Source organism: Mobula hypostoma, chromosome 13, assembly GCF_963921235.1.
Source record: "Mobula hypostoma chromosome 13, sMobHyp1.1, whole genome shotgun sequence".
Lineage (NCBI taxonomy): Eukaryota > Metazoa > Chordata > Chondrichthyes > Myliobatiformes > Myliobatidae > Mobula > Mobula hypostoma.
Genome location: NC_086109.1, coordinates 18,165,849 through 18,185,191, shown reverse-complemented (window position 1 = coordinate 18,185,191; position 19,343 = coordinate 18,165,849). Strand labels below are relative to the sequence as shown.

Below are 19,343 nucleotides of genomic sequence, written 5' to 3'. Positions count from 1 at the left end.
AAAGCCTGCTTGTATTCACTCTATCTATACCAATCATAATTTTATATACCTCTATCAAATCTCCCCTCATTCTTCTACACTCCAGGGGTTAGTTACATACAATTACAAAGCATTCACTACAGAGAAATAGGCCATGTTACAAAAGCCAATTTCCCATTATTCGCAGCTCCTGAATCTGAAAAAAAAAACTTATCTGTCTCCACCTTAAATATATCGAATGATCTAGCCTCCACCATCTTTGGGATTAGAGAATTCCAGCTATTCACAACCTTCAGAGAATAAATTTCTGCACACTTCAGCCCTTCATTCTGAAGCCATGTTCCCTTGCTCATGACTGTCCCACCCTTAGAAATATTTCAGCATCTACCCTGTCAAGGACCCTGCGGATCTTACATGTTTGAATAAGGTCACAGTTCATTCTTCTAAACTTGAAGGGGTAAATTCAAAATGCCCAGTCTGTCTTCATCTGAGAACCCTCTCGTCCCAGGAATTAATCCAGTGAATAAAAAAAAATGGACTGCCTCCAATCCTACTATAACTGCTGTAAGACCATAAGACACAAGAGCAGAGTTAGGCCATTCGGCTCATTGCATCTCCACCATTCCATCACGATTGATTTATTATCCCTTTCCTGCCTTCTCCCTATAAACTTTGATGCCATTACTATTCAAGAACCTATCAAACCACTTTAAGTACACCCAATGAATTGGCCTCCACAGTCATCTGTGGCAATTAATTCCACAGATTCACCACCCTCTGGCTAAAGGAATACATTTTTATCTCTGTCTTAAAGGGATGTCCTTCTATTCTGAGGCTGTGCCCATTGTTCCTAGACTCCCCCACTAAAAGAGGCATTAGGCCTTTATCTAGGCCTTTTAATATTTGATAGCTTTCAATGAGATTCCTCATTATTCTTCTAAATTCCAATGAGAACTAGCCCAGAGCCATCAAACTCTCCTCATGTGTTAACCCTTTCATTCCCGGGGTCATTATAGTGAAGCTTCTCCGCACCCTCTTGTTTAGGTAAGGTAGCCAAAGCTGTACACCAGTAACACCCCATACAACTAATCTCATTTAGGTAAGGCAGCCAAGACCTAATCTCTGGGATGCTTTGCTGGTTACATCCCCCCAGCCTTCTTAGAGGGAAAGCAACAAAGGTTACCGGACTGATTATACAGATGGAGTGGCTGCTGTATAAAGAGAAAGTGGGTTACCGAAACTCATGAGAGTTCAGAAGAATGAGAGTGGGCTTAATTACAGCTTACAAAATTCTAACAGGGATGAGCAGAATGTATGTAGGGTGGATATTTTCAATGGCTGGAGGGATCTAGAATGAAAGATTTAAATTTCAGTAACAGAGCAAGAGATTTAGGACTGAGAAGTGAAGCAATTTCTCCACTCAAAGATATTAAACCAATGGACTCTATGGCTGTAGAGGCCAAGTTGCTGGATGTATTTTATAAGGAGATGTTTATATTTCTAGATCTAATAGGTATCTAATCATTAGACATATTTAATGTGGAAATAGATTAATATTTGAAAGTGAGAGGAACTGGGGGTAATGGGAATTGGCTTTTGTTACAAGGCTGTATCTCTGTAATGAATGCTTTGCATTTGTAGCTAACCAGCCCATTTGAGGGTGAGATGGTTGGGGCAATTTAACTTCTTGTATTTTTGTGGGGCCAGGATATGGATTCTCTTTACTTTCCATCATTTCCAGATTGGGAAATGACATTGAGGTAGAAGGTCTGTCATCATCTACTGAATAGTAGAATAGTGAGTGGCCATCTACTGATCCTATTTTCTCCATAGTTTCAATAAGATGTGGTATACAGTAAACCTCACAATGCTGAAATAAATTATTATACCAAATTTTCAGTGATGAGTTTAAGGGATAAATACTGTAAAAAAAAAACAGTATACTCCCTGGTATCATTCAAACAGTTCCAGCAGTTCTTCATTCTATCTGTTTCTGACTCAGGGTGAGAGTATGAACCAAGGAGATCTTTCTTTCTTTTCTCTTAAGATCCCAGTGATACTAACAGTTATTTTTTTCAACAAAACAGAGCAGGAAAACATCCCACAAATAAGAAGGAACTCACTATCTGGGACAAGATGTACCCTCTCTCCTAAGCTCTTGAAATAAATGTGCAGGAGGGCATCCTCGGCCGAAATCCTTTTCTTAGCTTCATACTGTCACGGGGATTGAATTGACATGTTAGACACATTATGCTAGAAAGTTCTATATTTTAACTTACCACAACTTAAGTCAATACCGGATAGATCAAAGAAAAAATGCAAGCCGTCAATTAGCTAAGTCTGTTTCTAATAAGACCCTCTTTGTAGCAACATATTGGTTTCACTCCTGCCTTGAAATGAACCCTTCTATGATCAGCAGGAGATCAAAGCTAGCAGACTAATCCCAATATTTTTCTGCTCTCCCAAGTTTGCCTGCTCTGTGGTTTCGTTGGTGTGTGGCAGGCCAGATGAAATGTGCATCGTTCCCTAGCCACAGTATCCTTGTGGTTTCCCACTTGCCTCGGAACTCTGGAAAAGATTCTGTAACCTAGCCAAGATAACACCTCCATTCTGTAACCATGCCAGGTTTACACCTCAATTCTGTAACCCAGCCAAGTTCATGTCTCATCCATTTGGTGGAGCTCAGTTAAAATTTATTTTATTTTTTATTTATTTAGACATGCAGCTTGGACAGGCCCCTATGGCCCAACAAGCCTCATCACCCAGCAACCTACCTATTTATCACCAACATAATCACAGGACCATTTACAAAGACAATTAACCTACTAACTGGCATGTCTTTGGACTGTGGGAGGGAACTGGAGCACCCGGAGGGATTACACGCAGTCACAAGGAGAACGTGCAAACTCCTTACAGACAGCAGCGGAATTGAACTCCAACCTCTGGAGGGCCTCGAGCTGTAATAGCGTCACGCGAACCGCTGTGCTACTGTGACGCCACATGGTACAGGGAAGGTGCAAGCAGGAAAGACACAGGAACCACCCAGGAGGCCATTCCACCAAATCTCAATTGCAAAATGAGTGATTCTGTCAGCTCACCAACCCCCTCCCCCTTCCCCCCACCCATGCCCCAAAGCTTATTCTCTCTCATGTACATATCAACTTTCCTTTGATTTCCTTACCTACACTAAGGGGTAGTAGGCAACTCCAGCAGGCAATTAACCAACCAGAATGTCTTTGGGATGTGAGAGGAAGCTGAAGCATATCAACATAAGTAAATTTATTATCAAAGTGTGTTTGTGTCACCATATACTACCCCGAGATCATTTTCTTGCAGTCATTCACAGCAGAACAAAGAAGTAGAATAGAATAATTGAAAAACTATACAAAAACAACGACTGACAAACAACCAAAGTGCAAAAAAGACAAACTGTGCAAATACAATAATTAAATAAATAATATTGAGAACATGCGTTGCAGAGTCCTTGAAAGTGAGTCTATAGGTGTGGAATCAGTTCAGCGTTGAGCTGAGTAAAGTTATCCACATTGGTTCAGGAGCCTGATGGTTGAAAGGTAATAACTGTTCCTGAACCTGGTGGTGTGGGATCCAAGGCTTTTGTACCTCCTTCCCACTGGCGGCAGCAAGAAGAGAGCATGTGTAATCATATGATGGAAAACCACACAATCACAGGGAATTGTGCAATATATACACAGAGGCATCTGATGTCAAGATCAAACCTGCTTAGCCGGTGCTATGAGACATCACCATGCTAGCTTTGGAGCCAAGGAGAGTTATTAAAATATTCAAACAAATAAAGGATTGTGTATGAATTAACTGAGGCAGTTTAGGCAGTTGCATCATAGTTACGTTTTGGACAAAAATCATAAGGCCCAAGTTATTGATGTGAAGAATGCAACAATTCCCACCACAGTAAAATTTGAAATCAAAACCTAATCCGGATAGTAGTGATTAAAAAACACACTTCGTTCACTTATGCCCTCTGCTAAAGAAACCTGTCTTTTGGATGATCCTATTCAAAAGCAGTTGTGATGAAAGGTCTTGGCCCGAAACGTCAGATGTTTTTTCCCCCTTCATTGACTTGCTGAGTTCCCCCAGAATTTGGTGTGTGTTGCAAAAAAAACCTGTCATCTTCAACAACTAAACAAATTTCTGGATGAACTCAATGGGTTATGCAGCATCTGTGGAGGGAAATGAACAGTCCACGTTTTGAGTCAGGACCCCTCATCTGGACTGACGAAGGGTCCCTATGTAGAACGTCAACTGTCCACTTCCTTCCACAGATCCTCCTACGTGTTGAGTTCCTCCAGTACTTTTGCTGTTCTCCGTATTCCAGTGTCTACAACTGCCTGTGTCACCTCTATCTGGCCTGCCCTATGACACTAGATCCGCAGTATGTGCTCTCTCTTAACACCAACAGTACACCCATATCTTCGCTAGTTAAGGATGAAATATAAATGCTGGTGCAGCTAATGACTCTCTAATCTACAAACAAATTCAGTACAGTATTAGGTCAGATGAGTCGTGCACGTGATCCATCTCTTCCCTCTTCAGAGATCCCCGGATTCCAAACAACTCAATTCACTACAGATGATATCCAGACACTGCATTGAGCACTGGTATGAGCAAGAGCCAAGGTACCTGACAACATTGCAGCTGTAGTTCTAGAGATCTGCAGTCCGGCACTAGTGATACCTCCAGCTAAGCTGCTCCAATACTGGCCTCTGTCCAACATAAGATGTAGGAGCATAATTAGACCATTCAGCCCATCTTGTCTGATATGCCATTCTACCACGCTTGACTTATTATCCCCCTGAACTCCAGATATTGTCAGATACATCTGACTGAAGAGATTGCAGGACACATCTGATCAGTGAATTTAGATTAAATTAGATTAGTTTATGAGGATGCGCAGTCCTCTTTTATTGTCATTTAGTAATGCATGCATTAAGAAATGATACAATGTTCCTCCAGAATGATATCACAGAAACACAAGACAAACCAAGACTAAAAAACTGACAAAAACCACATAATTATAACACATAGTTACAACAGTGCAAAGCAATACCGTAATTTGATAAAAACAGACCATGGACACAGTAAAAAAAAGTCTCAAAGTCTCTCGAAAGTCCCATCATCTCATGCAGACGGTAGAAGGAAGAAAAACTCTCCCTGCCATGAGCTTCCAGCGCCGCAAACTTGCCAATGCAGCATCCTGGAAGCATCCGACCACAGCCGACTCTTGAGTCCGTCTGAAAACTTCAAGCTTCCGACCAGCCCTCCGACACCGAGCACCATCTCCACCGAGCGCTTCGACTCTGGTCCCGGCAACAGGCAATAGGCAAAGCCAAGGATTTGGGGTCTTCCCCTCTGGAGATTCTCGATCACACAGTAGCAGTGGCAGCGAAGCACGTATTTCAGAAGTTTCTCCAGATGTTCCTCCGTGCTTCTCACGGCTGTCTCCATCAAATCAGGATTGTGCACGGCCCCCTAGTTAACACATACAATATCATTTTGGAGTGGCCACACGCGCTGCGTGGCACTGCCATCTTCTCCTCCCCTCCCATCTACATGTGATCAGCAATGTGAAGGAAAGTGGCGTCACATTTACTCTCCAACAACCTACCCCCATGTCCAGTGTAGGGATTCACCAGGAGCCATTCAGCTCCAGACCTCATCACAGCCTTCATCCAAATATGGGGCAAAGAGGTGAATTCCAGAGCTGTGGTGGGAACGGCTGCCAATGACACTGGGGCAGCATTTGACCAGCAGAGCATGAAGGTACCCATATAAAAGCATCAAAGAGAAAACAGTACAGTGGTTGGAGTCATAACATGCCCAGGGGAAGATGGCTGTGGTTGTCAGAAACCGACTATCCAAACCCCATGACATCGGCGCAGGAATTCCTCTGGACAAATTACAAGGTTCAACCATCTTTAGCTGTTTCAACATTGACCTTCCTCCCATCATGAGCATAGAAGTGTTCACTGATGACTGAACGACGCTCAGTTCTATTTACACATTCCCAATGTAACGTCCTGGGAAAGGTTTCACCACTAATGCATTGGTTTCTCTGTAGCCACGGTGTGTTCGGGTTATGACTGGAGATCACGGGAGCTTTGGAATGTGCGGTGTCTAATGAGGGAAGATTCTTCTTTCTCGTGTGCCCGAGTGCGACGTATTTGCAGGCTTTTGTTTGGCTGGAGAGAGAAAATGCCTGAATGGAGAGGTCGCAGACTGCAGGTCTGAGTGGATGTGGAATGGGGTCGGGAGCTGACGATGCCTGGGGGAAATCATTGGAGAATGAACAGACGGGAAAATTGTCAGCTCCAATGTGCGCATTAGACTGTTTCATTAAAATGGGCACTTTTCTTTTTGTTTTCTTTACTAACCCTCTAGTCAACTTAAGAATTATAAAGCTAAATCATTTAATTGCATGTGGTGTACTGTTTGTTATCTCGTGGGACTGATTTATAACAGGGGAAAACATCATGCAGCATCCACACAAACGAGATTTCACAAGTTTGGCGGGCCGGAGAGTGTCTTCCCCTAGACTAATGCTGCCGACCGAACCTCGGGTTACACTAACAGAAGGGAAGAGCCCCCTGCCTTCATGGAGCAAAACCTACACAACATGCAGACATGGGCTGATAAGTGGCAAGCAACATTCAAAGTTCGAAGTATATTTATTATCAAAGTACATATATGTCACTATGTACAAGCCTGAGATTCATGCAATAGAAGAGTTAGGCAGTGACCTTCTCTGCACATAGAGTGCAACCTCCTACCTTGGAGAAAACAATATCATTGAATACCAGTCCCACCACCAATAACCTGCGATCATCAGTGACCAAAACCTCATCTGTATCAGCCATATAAATTCTCTGGGTACAAGAGCAAGTCAGAGACTGGTATCCTGTGGATCATGAATGACCTCCTGATATCTCAAAACCTTTCCATCAACTACAACTCAAATCAGGAGCGAAGAAAAGTTCCAAGTTCAAGATTAATTGTCATTCGCCCATACATGAATACGGACAAATGAAACTGTGTTACTCCAGGGTCAAGGTGCAAAACACAGTACCAGCAGTCACACACAGCACAAGGTACCTATAGCACATAAGATAGCAGTCTCCAAGTCCATGAATGTTGCAGCTGTTTGCAGTTGAACACAATACAATGTGTTCTGCCAAGCGAACACTGGGGGGCAGCACCGACTCCAGCATGGGCGCCAGGCTGCACTGCACCGCCTCTGGTACTCTGGCGGGGCGTCCAACTCCGTTGCCTCCCCCTGGGCGGCAGCAAACAGGTGACACCACAGCTTAAGGCTTAGTCCTCACTATGACCGACCCCTGCTGCCTCCCCCAACGTTTGCCAGAAGCGATTCGGATGATCACTCATTGTTAAGCGTGCACAGCTCCTTTGTGCATCTACAACTCTCTGTCGGAGGCAACAGCGCAGTCTGCGCCAAGTCCAGCTCCTTCAGTTTCTCTGCTATTGATGGTGTAGACTCGCAGTACCTTATGTTCTTACTATCCAGCAGAGTTTTGGAATCATAACAAATGTTTAAAAGCACAAAAGCACCTTTGGTTAACCTCATAGAAGCTGATGCATCTGAGCGCGTTTCCATCTTACCAGACGCATCATGGACGGATGATGATGAATCACAAGAATCTCGAGACCAAGCAAGACAAAATATTTGCGTAATTACCACTATATTCTAAAAAGATATACCCCCCAGCACTGGCACACTGTAGCTGAAGTGTGTACTGTCTACAAAATAGTCTACAACGACCCCATGTACCTTGGCCAATCCCTCTTCTTCCCTCTCCGATCAGGTAGATGATAAAAAGGACTGAATACCAGGCTCACGCTGCTGTTATCAAAGTTCTAAGTTCAAAGTAAATTTATTATCAAAGTACATGTATGTCACCATATATGACCCTGAAATTTATTTCTTGGCGGTGTGCCCAATAAATCCATAATAGAATAATAACCATTATAAAATCAAAAACAAGACCACACTAGCTTGGATGTTTAACCAGTGTGCAAAAGACACAAACTGCGCAAGTACAAAAAAAAGAAACAATAATAGTAAATAAGCAATAAATATCGAGGATATGAGATGAAGAATCCTTGGAAGTCCATAGACTGTGGGAACATTTCAATGATGAATTGAAGTTAGCCCCTTTGGTTCAAGAGCCTGATGGTTGAGGGGTAATAACTGTTTCTAAAGCTGGCGTTGTGAGTCCTGAAGCTCTTGTACCTTCTTCCTGATGGCAGCAGCATGAAGACAGCATGTCCTGTGGGACAGTGAACCTGATGATAATATTATCAGACTCTTGAAGAGACTTCTTGTACTATAAGTTGTACTCCTGATTTTCAGTCTAACTCATAAGGATTTTGCACTTTGTTTCCTGAACCTGATTTTTTTCTGTAGCTTTTACACTTTATTCTGCATTGTTATTACTTTATCTTGATCTTCCTCGATGTACTGTGTAGTGATTTTGATTTTTGTGGACAGTGTTCAAGAGAAGCCCTACATTGGATCTTGGTATATGTGACAATTATAAACCAGAGCCAAAATGCACCATATATACTTGCCCGGGCTATTCTGATAATACCTGCCAACCTGTACCCTCACCAGCACCATGAACTACCAGGAAATGGGTAGGCACACCACCATCTTCAGGATCCCATCAAAGTCACACTTTATCCCAACTTGGAAATATAATGGGGCAGCATAGTAAAATAGTGGTTAGCACAATGCTATACAGTATAGGCAACTATGGCTCAATTCCCACCACTGACTGTAAGGAGTTTATACATGCTCCCCGTTTCCTCCCGGTGTTCCGGTTTCTTCCCACAGTCCAACAACATGCCATTTGGTAGGTTAACGGGTCATTGTAAATTGTCCAGTGATTAGGCTAGTTGGCATGGCTCGGTGGGCGGGAAGGACCCACTCCATGTTGTATCTCAATAATTAAGTAAATAAATTTTAAAAAAACGTGAATATTGCTTGGTCACAATACCTAAATGTTGGAACTACCTCTCAGCAGCTCCATTGGAGAGCCTGCACCAGAAGGGCCGAAGCTGTTCGGGAAGGCAACTCACCAGCACCTTCCCAAGGGCAAGTAATGCTGGGCATCAAATGTTGTCAATCATAAACAAGAGAAAGTCTGCGGATGCTGGAAGTCCAAAGCAACACACACACACAAAATGCTGGAGGAACTCAGCAGGTGAGGCAGCATCTATGGAAATGAATAAACAGTAGACACGTCGGACCAAAACCCTTCTTCAGGATTGGAAAGGGCAGGGGAAAATGCTGGAATAAATTGGTAGGGAGAGGGGAGGTACGATAGCTAGAAGGTGATAGGTGAAGCCAGATGGGGAGGAAAGGTAATGGGCTGGAGCAGAAGGAATCTGATAGGAGAGGAGAGTGGACCAGAGGAGAAAGGGAAGGAGAAGGGGGAGTTGACAGGCAGGTGAGAGAGGTAAGAGGCCAGGGTGGGTAATAGAAGAGGAGGGGAAGGGGAGTGAATTTCTCTTTAACCAGAAGGAGAAATCGATATTCATGCCATCAGGTTGGAGGCTAACCAGATGGAATATAAGGTGTTGCTCCTCCACCCTGAAGATGGCCTCATCATTGCACAAGGGATAGCCACGGACCGAGATAGAGAGTTAGATAGAGCTCTTAATGATAGCGGCGTCAAGGGATATGGGGAGAAGGCAGGAACGGGGTACTGATTGTGGATGATCAGCCATGATCACAGTGAATGGCTGTGCTGGCTCGAAGGGCCAAATGGCCTACTCCTGCACCTATTGTCTATTGTCTATTGTCTATTGAGATGTCAGAACGGAATGGGAATCAGAAGTAAAATGTTTGGCCACTGGGAACTTCCACTTTTTGTGGATGGAAATGTTGCTCAGATCCCAAAAGCATGTCAGGTTCTATTTCCATATATAATCCACACTGAGTGAGCAAAGTGCTCTTTAATGACCTGTTATACACAAAAATAATGAACTCTTGATATTTTAGTCTACCTCATAGTGGTCTTTGCGGAATTTGGCTACCAGGACTGCATTTTCTCTGCATTTGTAACACTATATTCTGCAGTCGGTTTTCATTTTTACAGCCTCAATGTACTTTTGTAAGGAACAATCCATCTGGTTGGCATACAAGCCTAAAGCTTTTCACCATATCCCAGTACATGTGACAATAATAAAACAATCACAATGCAAATTAGGGAAAAGCCATTGTAAAACACAGACACAAGAGATTCTGTAGATGCTAGAAATCTTGAACAAAACTGTTGGAACTCAGCAAGTCTGGAGGGCAATAAGCAGTCAATGTTTCAAGCCAATACTCTTCCATTGATGCAGCCTCACTTGCTGAGTTCCCTCACCATTTTTGAGTGAAACACAAACATTGTCATCCACTCAATTCGTTGCACGTATTCTCTTCTCCCTTCTCACTAACCTAGTCCAGGCAGTCTTATTTTCAAAATCATTAGACTGAGGACTGTGACAGGTCCACCCTCTTGTGAGCTCATTTAGTTGTTTACTCAACAACATTGCCTTGAGGTACTGGGAGATATACTTGGCTTATGTGTTTAATTACTCTGCTCCCAAGGTAAGTTGTCTTGAATCCAAACATATATTGATAAATCTGTTTGGTTTTGAAAAGACACTGTGATCTGATTTCTTCCATTGCTTAACTAATTCTGTTTGGACATGGGCATGTCACAGTTTATGTCAGATTCAGAACAATTCACACTGAGAAGTGTCCATTTAGTTTTCCATAGTGACATGAAATGGCTAAAATACTGTTCTGATTACATTGTACTGCCTGGGGAAGTACAATTTCAATTGTGTAGTCCCAAAATAAACAACGCTACATTATCTTTATTCTGGGTTATAGTGATTCCTTAAGGTTGTCATGACCAAGAGAGGTTGGTGGGGATAAGCTCCCACTACCTACTAAATGGTGTGTGCATCTCTTATAGCCTCTGACAGCCCAGTCCATCTCCTGACCTTCACGTGCAGCATAGCTACTAAGCCCGGCAGAAACGTTTCTACTGGCAGCAGAAAGGGCAAAGGTGATTTATTGGTGCCTTAAAACCAAGAGCCATGAGGCTTGTCAGCCGTGGTTGGCAGGTCATCCAGGAAGAGGAAAATTCTGATCTCAAACTTCCTTACGGCTATACCCACTGATGGGGAAGGCTTCAGGAATATGCACAAGGAAACATCCGGAACTAGAGTCCCCAAGGCAGTCCTACGTTGAGTTCAATGCTGACTGGCAACTCCCATGGTACCACTGGTGCCAAACTGCATCAGTCTCTGCCATTCATTTAGATTCATTAGCTGTATGGAGAGGGGAATCCTTCTGCACAGGCAACAGCTTGCTCTCCATATCATACTGCCCTGGCTTGCGTGTCACATAGACAGCTGGGATGAAACATCCATGGTTGACCCCGACCAATAGAGAGCCTAAAGGCTATAGTGAATAATGCTTCATACAAAGAACATTGATCAGAAAAAGTTGAAAACATATGTATTAATAAATTTTCAATTATTTATGGTCTTACCAATAAAAGATTGGAAAAAAGATCTAATCCTTCAGGATCCAGCCTAGAAAAACAAATGAGAATTTATGAGCTTGTCACCTGAACAGAAGATTGAAATGTTGTCGTAGACAATGATTCAGTAACTTCAAATCTTCAAGTGAGTGAAAAAGATCTAGTGCTTTCCCGGTGTGTATGACGAATAAACTCTTCTTGGGCTTCCAGTTGGGTACTAGTATTGATTTTAAATGGCGTTTCAATGACAAATGGCAGAGATTGTCATCAAAACGCTGGTTAAAATCGATACCCGTACCCAGCTGGAAGACTGAAATGAGTGCAGGTCTGGGTATTTTAGCTTGGTTTTTGTTCTCATGTCAATGGAGAGGTATTTAGCACATATGTGATTCAGAGAGCACTAAGCCATAGATAGTGCCCCTCTGCTTATTGAAATGTCATGAAATATGCTTTACACAATTTAACCATATAACAATTTACAGCATGAAATAAGCAGGGTAAATTACCGGTGTACCTGGGAACGTGATTTATCATTGGTTGAGGTCGGTAATAAGGAAAGCTATAAGCTTTGAATTCTTCATTTGATGTTATTCCTGGCCATGTATCTTCTGTGGGAGTTCCTGAAACAATACATTATAGAATTTGTATTGTTAGTAAATATAACTAACTGTACAATTGATTTGTTGATTAATGGTCTGAACTGTGTAATGTATCATGCTTTTACTTATGGACATGGTGTTAGATGGAATGTAGCTGTATAGATAGTGCTTTCTCAGGTATGGAGAACCATGTTCCTTTTATAATCAGAAGTCAGGATTACACAATAAATCAAAATAAGTGTACGTGTTTGTGTTAATATCAAAGTCCTCATGTTAAGTGAAAATACAAAGGATATTCTGAGTGAGAAAAGGGGGAGGGGACACAGAGCAGAAAGCAAAGATTGACCATAGTATATTCCAAAATATCAACAGATTCTTGTCCCACTTTGTGCTTACCAGCTCCTGAATTCCACATCCTCTCAAGAGGATAATGAATAAATGGAGACAGAGGGGGAGAAGGCAGAAGAATTAAATAGAAAAAATACAAATTATCAAACAGAAAGGAAGTTCAACATACTTGTCAATAGCAAGGTTAGGCACCAAATGAGTATCTTACATTCACCTTCACCAAGGAAGATCATGTTTCTGGAGTCTCAGGAAAGGAACATATAACAAAGATAGTGGATGGTTTAAAACTGTCAGTGGGATGGTAGTAGAGAGGTTAAAGGTAGAAGAGAGATTAGGTGTATGTAGTTCAGATAGATAAATCATGGTTTCAGGTCGGCTGAGAGACACTAGAGTGGATCATCCAATCACAAACAAGAGAAAATCTGCAGATGCTGGAAATCCATCAAACACCAGTAAAATGCTGGAAGAACTCTGCAGGCCAGGCAGCATCTATGGTAAAGAGTACAGTTGATGTTTCAGGCCAAGACCCTTCGTCAGGGCCTGGCCCGGCCTGCTGAGTTCCTCCAGCATTTTGTGGGTGTTGACATAAGAAAGGAACTGGCTGAGATTTAGGCCATACAGTAATATTCCAATAGCCTGTAGGCAGTGATTGACTACCATAAGATGGAAAATTGCTTACAATTTTGTACAAAGGGAAGTGTAAGGATGATCCCTGAAACTAGGCCTATTTCTTTAATTTTTGCATTCGGGATGCATTTAAGAATGATAATCGGAGAGAGAACTATCAGTCACGGGGACATATAAAAGAACTAACATCTTGGAAGGCAGTCCTGGTGGGAAATGGAGGCAGATTCAATCTTGACGCTTAAAAGGGTCTGCATAACCACTTAAAAATAAAGTGTTTGCAAGGATATGGAAAGAAGAGATGAGGCAAAAACAGACTCCTTTTGCACAGAGTCAACAAAGACCCAATGGGTTGAATAGACCCCTTCCATGTTGTAAGCTTCCTCTGATTCTATGGAAATTGGAAAACAAAGCACAGAAGTAACTGAATAATTAACTGCAGTATTCATCACAACATCAATTGGTTGGAACGTGCTTAGATTTCACAGATATTTCTTTGATCTGTGGCATGGATGATATTGATAAAAATAAGATCAAACAAGTCAGAAAAATCAGTTCTACTAACCCAAGGCTAAAACAACGGTAGCAATATGGCATTGATTAAGTTATTACATAAATTTGTAGTTATAATTCTGTAGTAAGTAATGCAATGACCCATCTAAAGAACTTCTGTAAGGTTTTGTAAAAAAAAGGTTTCAGCTTATGTCTGATTTATTCCACCTTTTATAGCTGTGCAGCCCCTAAGTTCTTTGTCTAAAACACGTTGTTAACATTGACGATTAAATTCTAGCATATCATTTCAGGATCTGGGGATTGGATGGGATAGGCTTGGTCCCCAAATCATAGTATATCAATGCTACACTTACCTAAAAGCCTGAAAATTAAGTGTAATTCTTCCTTCACTGTGGAACCAGGAAACAATGGCCTTCCAGCAGCCATTTCATACAGAATGCAGCCAACTCCCCTAGGAACACAGAGGAGAGCAAATGGTATTGAAATTATTACACAGCCAGTCCTTGCAGTGTAGAACAGAGATAGACAGCCTAAAATAGATTATAAGCATTTCTGAGGTTTCTTTCACAGACTCAGGTCAAACCAAAGTATTTCACAGTTGGGGAAATGGTTTTGAAGTGTGGTTACTCTTGTACTGTAGGAAACACAATGGCCAAATTCAGATGAGTTGTTGAGATTTAGGGAAGGATTAACTTCAGACATATCCCTCTTTGAGAAGTAATTTGAGGGATGAACGCTAACCATATCACCACAAATAACTCTCCATCTGCTCTTTAAGATAGGGTCATGGAACTTTCGAAGGCTCATTTTAATATCCATGTATGTATACAGCATACAACCTGAAATTCGTACTCTTCACAGGGATCCACGAAACAAGAAACACCATAGAATGGATGATAGAAACATCAAAGCCCCCCTCCCCCTCCTTCACACAGATAGTAGCAAAAGCATCGACCTCCTTCTCCCCCCCACCCACGCCAGCAGAAGCACTGAGCACACCCCCACCATGCAAACAACAGCAGAAGCCACAAAGCCCCAAGGAGTCCTTGATCCAGAATCTATTGAAACCAAGACCACAAACCAGCACTTCAGTGTCTCCGACATCAACCCGAGAGAGCTGTAGTTTTAATAACTCATCTGAAAGACAGCACCCCCGACTTTAGAACATAGAACAGAGTAAAGTACCGCACAGTACAGACTTTTCAGCCCATTATGTTGTGACAACATTTTAACCTACTCCAAGATCAATCTGATGCTTTTCTCCTGCATAGTCCCCTTTTTCCTTTCATCTACCTAAGATTCTCTTAAATATCCCTGAAGTTCCTGCCACAACCACCATCCCTGTCAGTGTGTTTCATGCATCTGCCACTCTCTGCATAAAAAAAACATACCTCTGACAACTCCCCCCCACTATATTTTTTACTCCAATCACCTTAAAATGATGCCCTCTTATTTTAGCCATTCCACACTAGGAAAAAGATGCTGGCCATTCATTCTATCTGAGCTTCTTATATACCTCCATTAAGTCACCTCTTCTCCTCCTTTGCTCCAAAGAGAAAAGCCGTAGCCTGCTCACCCTTTCCTCCTGTACTGTTATGTGGAACTGTTAAAAATGCTGCTTAAGAAAAGCAGGAATCAGACACTTCAAGGAAAACATTGCCGAGCTGGGAGACATTTTGCAAGCTGTGAAAACAGATTACAATTACACAACATGGAGAGTGCAATGAAAGCAGAACAGTTTCAGAAGGGGACATTAATTTGCTTCATGTTGAGATGAAGAATAATACATCAGAGAAGGGTCTGTACAGACTTCTTGAAAGAGTTATCCAATTAATACCATCCTTTTGCTCTTTCCCTAGGGCCCCAGCAATCCTTCTTTTTTCAAGGGATTATCTAATTCCTTCACTAAATCCATGTCCCTCTCAGTCAGTACATTTTTGTTCATAATTATTCACTGCACAAAAGAAGCATCTTTCTCCCAGGTAGGTGGGTAACTACCTTAAATCTATGCCCTCTGCTTACTAACCCTCCTACAGCAGGAAAAGCTTTTGATGATTGAAACAAAGATCAGGAACTGAGGTGCCCTAGATCTGTATGTGTGATCCAAAATCTTCATGCCCGACTACATGGACGGACCAAGAGACCCTGAAATTCTAGAATAATGAGTGGATAAGAAGATGGATCTCTGCAAGTATCTTTACAGGAAAGGATTGTGGATAGATCTCCACAAGGTTTCCCTCCTCATCAACACACACGAAATGCTGGAGGAATTTAACAGGTCAGGCAGCATCTACGGAAATGAATAAACAGTCGACGTTTCGGGCTCAGACCCTTTATCAGGACTGAGAAGGAAGAGGGAAGATGCCAGAATAAAAAGATGTGGGTGGGGGGGGGGGAAGGAAGGACGCTAGCTGGAAGGTGAAAGGTGAAGCCAGGTGGGTGGGAAAGGTGAAGGGCCGGTAAAGTAGGAATCTGATAGGAGAGGACAGTGGACCAAAGGAAAAGGGGATGGAGGAGGGCAGGGGGATGTAATAGGCAGGTGAAAAGAAGTAAAAAGTAAGAGAGGGGAATAAAGGGAGGGTGGAATTTGTTTACTGGAAGGAGAAATCCCTCCTTGTCACAGTTCAATGATTATTCCACAAGTGGGGAGGCAAAGGCAACAAATTTCTACCTTGCTGGAGCAACATTGCCTTTCCTGTAGGATGACTATGTAAAAATTTGGGCTGGAGTTATAACTATCTCCATCCAAAGTTTCAGAATTTGCACACTCAGGTGACCTTTCAATGCCCTAATGGGAAGCAGAAGTAACACACAAAGGAGCTGAGGAAACTCAGCTGGTCAGTCAGCATCAAAGGAGGGAAATGAACAGCCAGTGTTTTGGGAGGTTGCCAAAGCATCAGCTGTTCATTTAACTCCCTAGTTGCTACCTGGCATTGAGCTCCACCAGCTCCTTTGTGTATGGCTCCAAATTGCCTATACCTGCACTTGTAACTCCAAGAGCTGGCGTAGACCGCTTGGCCTCTCAAGCCTGATCCGCCGTTCCATATGATCGTGGATGACCTTTCCCAGGCTTTATCTGTGCAGTTCTCCATCGCACCCAATTCCCTGAACTTTCAAATAAAATCTACCTCCTCTTTAAAAGCCTTCAGCAACGAAGCCTCCACAACAATCTGGAATAGAGACACTAATACTGATTAACACACACAAAATGTTGGAGGAACCCAGCAAATTAGGCAGCATCTGTGGAGGGGAATAAACAGTTGATGTTTCATGTGGAGTCCCTTCATCAGTAAAGGAAGAGGGCAGAAGGCAGAATAAAAAGGTAGAGAAAGAGGATGGAGGACAAGCTGACGGGTGATAGGTGAGACCAGGTGAGGGAGAGGTGGGTGGGTGAGTAAGGGGGGGCGGAAGTGAGAAGCAGGGAAAGGAAAGGACAGAAGAAGGACTCTGATAGGAGAGGACCGTAAACAATGGAAGTAAGTCAAGAAGGAGGAGAATTAGAGCGAGGTTACGGGCAGGTGAGAAGCAGTAAGAGAGTAATAGAAATGGAAAGTGGAAAATAAGATAAGGAGGGAAGGGGAGAAATTATACGTTAGAAAAATTGACGTTCATGCCATCAGGTTAGAGAGCACCCAGAACTGAGGTGTTGCTCTCCAACCTGAGTTTGACCTCATGGCAGTAGAGAGTGCCAGGGACAGACGTGTCGGGATGGGAATGGGAATGGGAAGACAAGTTGATATGGGTAATCACCAGGAGATCCTGGTTTTTGCAGCGGACAGTGCAAAGCTGCTCGACAAAGCGGTCCCCCAATCTGTGTCTGTTCTCATCAAGGTAGAGGAGCAGATGACTCCAACAGACTCGCAAGCAAAGTGTTACCGCACATGGAAGGACTATTTGGAGCTCTGAATGATAGTGAGAGAGGAAGTGTAGGGGCAGGTGTAGCACTTGTCAGGATTACAGCGATGAGTGCCAGAAGGGAGATCAGTAAAGAACGACAAGATGGTTGCTATTTTCTGGGTTCAATTCCATTTTCCTTCCTTTATTTTTCATCACACATCAATGGGAAACCCGGCCTTACATTGAAAAGATGAGGAAACAGAAGACATGGTACTGAATTTCCCAAATTTACCACGACAAAAAAGTAGCTTTTAATTTGCAGGATCAAGCTCAAGGTCTCCTTCTTTTTCACACAGAAGTCCATTAAAACAGGGGAATTTATTGACTGGATTGTGGTGACAAATAGCTTAGTAGGCATCCTGCCTTTTAATACAGGCAAATGATCATTTTTGACAAGGAAGAGTGCAGCCACTGGACATATTGCACTGCCACGGACAATTTGTATTGCCATCGACATTCTGAGGATTACTTTACTAAACCAGCAGTAAAAGCTCTGAATCACTGATTCAGAGATGTGAGTTTGCATTCCCTATGGTTCTGGGGAATTTAAATTTGAGGAATTAAATCAACGTGGAATTAAAGCCAGAGTTAGGAATGCTGATCATAAAACCACTGAAACAATACAATAACTCATACAGTTCACTAGTGTCTTCTTAACTTCTTAAAGAAGGCGAGAGAGTTGAAGAAGCTTAGAGAAGGACCATACGTATTTGGCAGCTGAAGAAATGGCTGTCAATGGGGGAGTACTAATAAGAAGACAGAGACTGCATCCTGTGACAAGTGATTCACCTTTTCATTTACCAAAGCCTTTACACAATCTACATGGCACCAGCTGGAAATCTGGCAAGACGTCCCTACTTGCCTGGCTAAATGCAGGTAAGATACCGCTCAAGAACACGAACATCACCTGGTCTGGTCTGATGATTTCAACATCCACCAACTCAATTCACTCTCTCCAGCATCAGCAAGCCATGCAGTCAAATGCATCACCTATTCAAGACACTTAATTTTGCTAAGAAATAAAATTCAAGTTATTCAACCTAAATTTTATTGCTTAGCAAAATAAAGCATTCTTCAGTGTTGTCGGCTATTTCACTCCAGATGCTGGAGGTCACTAGTTTGAAAGAAACATTCACAGAAGTAACTTGTCAAGGCTTCAGCAAATGTTTCTTCCACACAAGTGACTTCCAGCATCTGGAAGGAACAGTACTCAATTTTGCTAAGCAATATATTTTTGGTTGAATAACTTGATACTTGATGCTAGCCAAAGGTAAAAGTCAAAGTCAAGTGGTCATAGTGTTGCTAAAATAGTGACTAGGATTTTGCTGGTTGGTTCAAGAACTGAATGGTTGAAGGGAAATAGATGTTCTACCAAAGATTTCCATTTCTGGTTGGGTTCCAACAATTAACTTCTGAGATGCACACCTTTGTCTAGGCACATGGTTGATTCTTTATTTTGTTACATGGTGATAATATTGAGTCTCTACTGAGGAGCATCGTTTTCAGTACATCATGAGATAGCACAAAGCCCAAGTACTGGACTGAAGTTCAAACTCTTCACAGAGAGAAAATGTTTTAGTGTCTATAGACAAGACCCATTTTGCAGTTGTTGAACTTGAAAACAGAAGTGAACTAACTAAGTTGTTTACAACAATTTAAACAATGCATAGCGTTACCAGTGAGAAACTATATCCACTTGCGGGCGACATTTCGGAATAATTTGACCCAGTTGTAAAATTAGAACCAAGTCCTGTGAGATCAGGTGATGACAGGAAATACTTCTTCA

The 19,343-nt window shown here is 42.4% G+C and overlaps 1 protein-coding gene across 5 annotated transcripts in view; it reads right to left on the bottom strand.

Moving 5' to 3' along the window:
- Positions 1-19,343, bottom strand: part of LOC134355464 (cyclin-dependent kinase 18-like) — a 128,939-nt gene that overhangs the window by 8,196 nt on the left and 101,400 nt on the right. For all 5 annotated transcript variants that reach the window (XM_063065390.1, XM_063065387.1, XM_063065388.1 and 2 more), the window contains exons 11-14: positions 14,014-14,111; positions 12,091-12,196; positions 11,586-11,628; positions 2,103-2,193 (exon numbers count right to left, since the gene is read on the bottom strand). In XM_063065390.1, the coding sequence (XP_062921460.1) occupies positions 2,103-2,193; positions 11,586-11,628; positions 12,091-12,196; positions 14,014-14,111 (338 nt within the window). The remainder of the gene's footprint in view (positions 1-2,102; positions 2,194-11,585; positions 11,629-12,090; positions 12,197-14,013; positions 14,112-19,343) is intronic.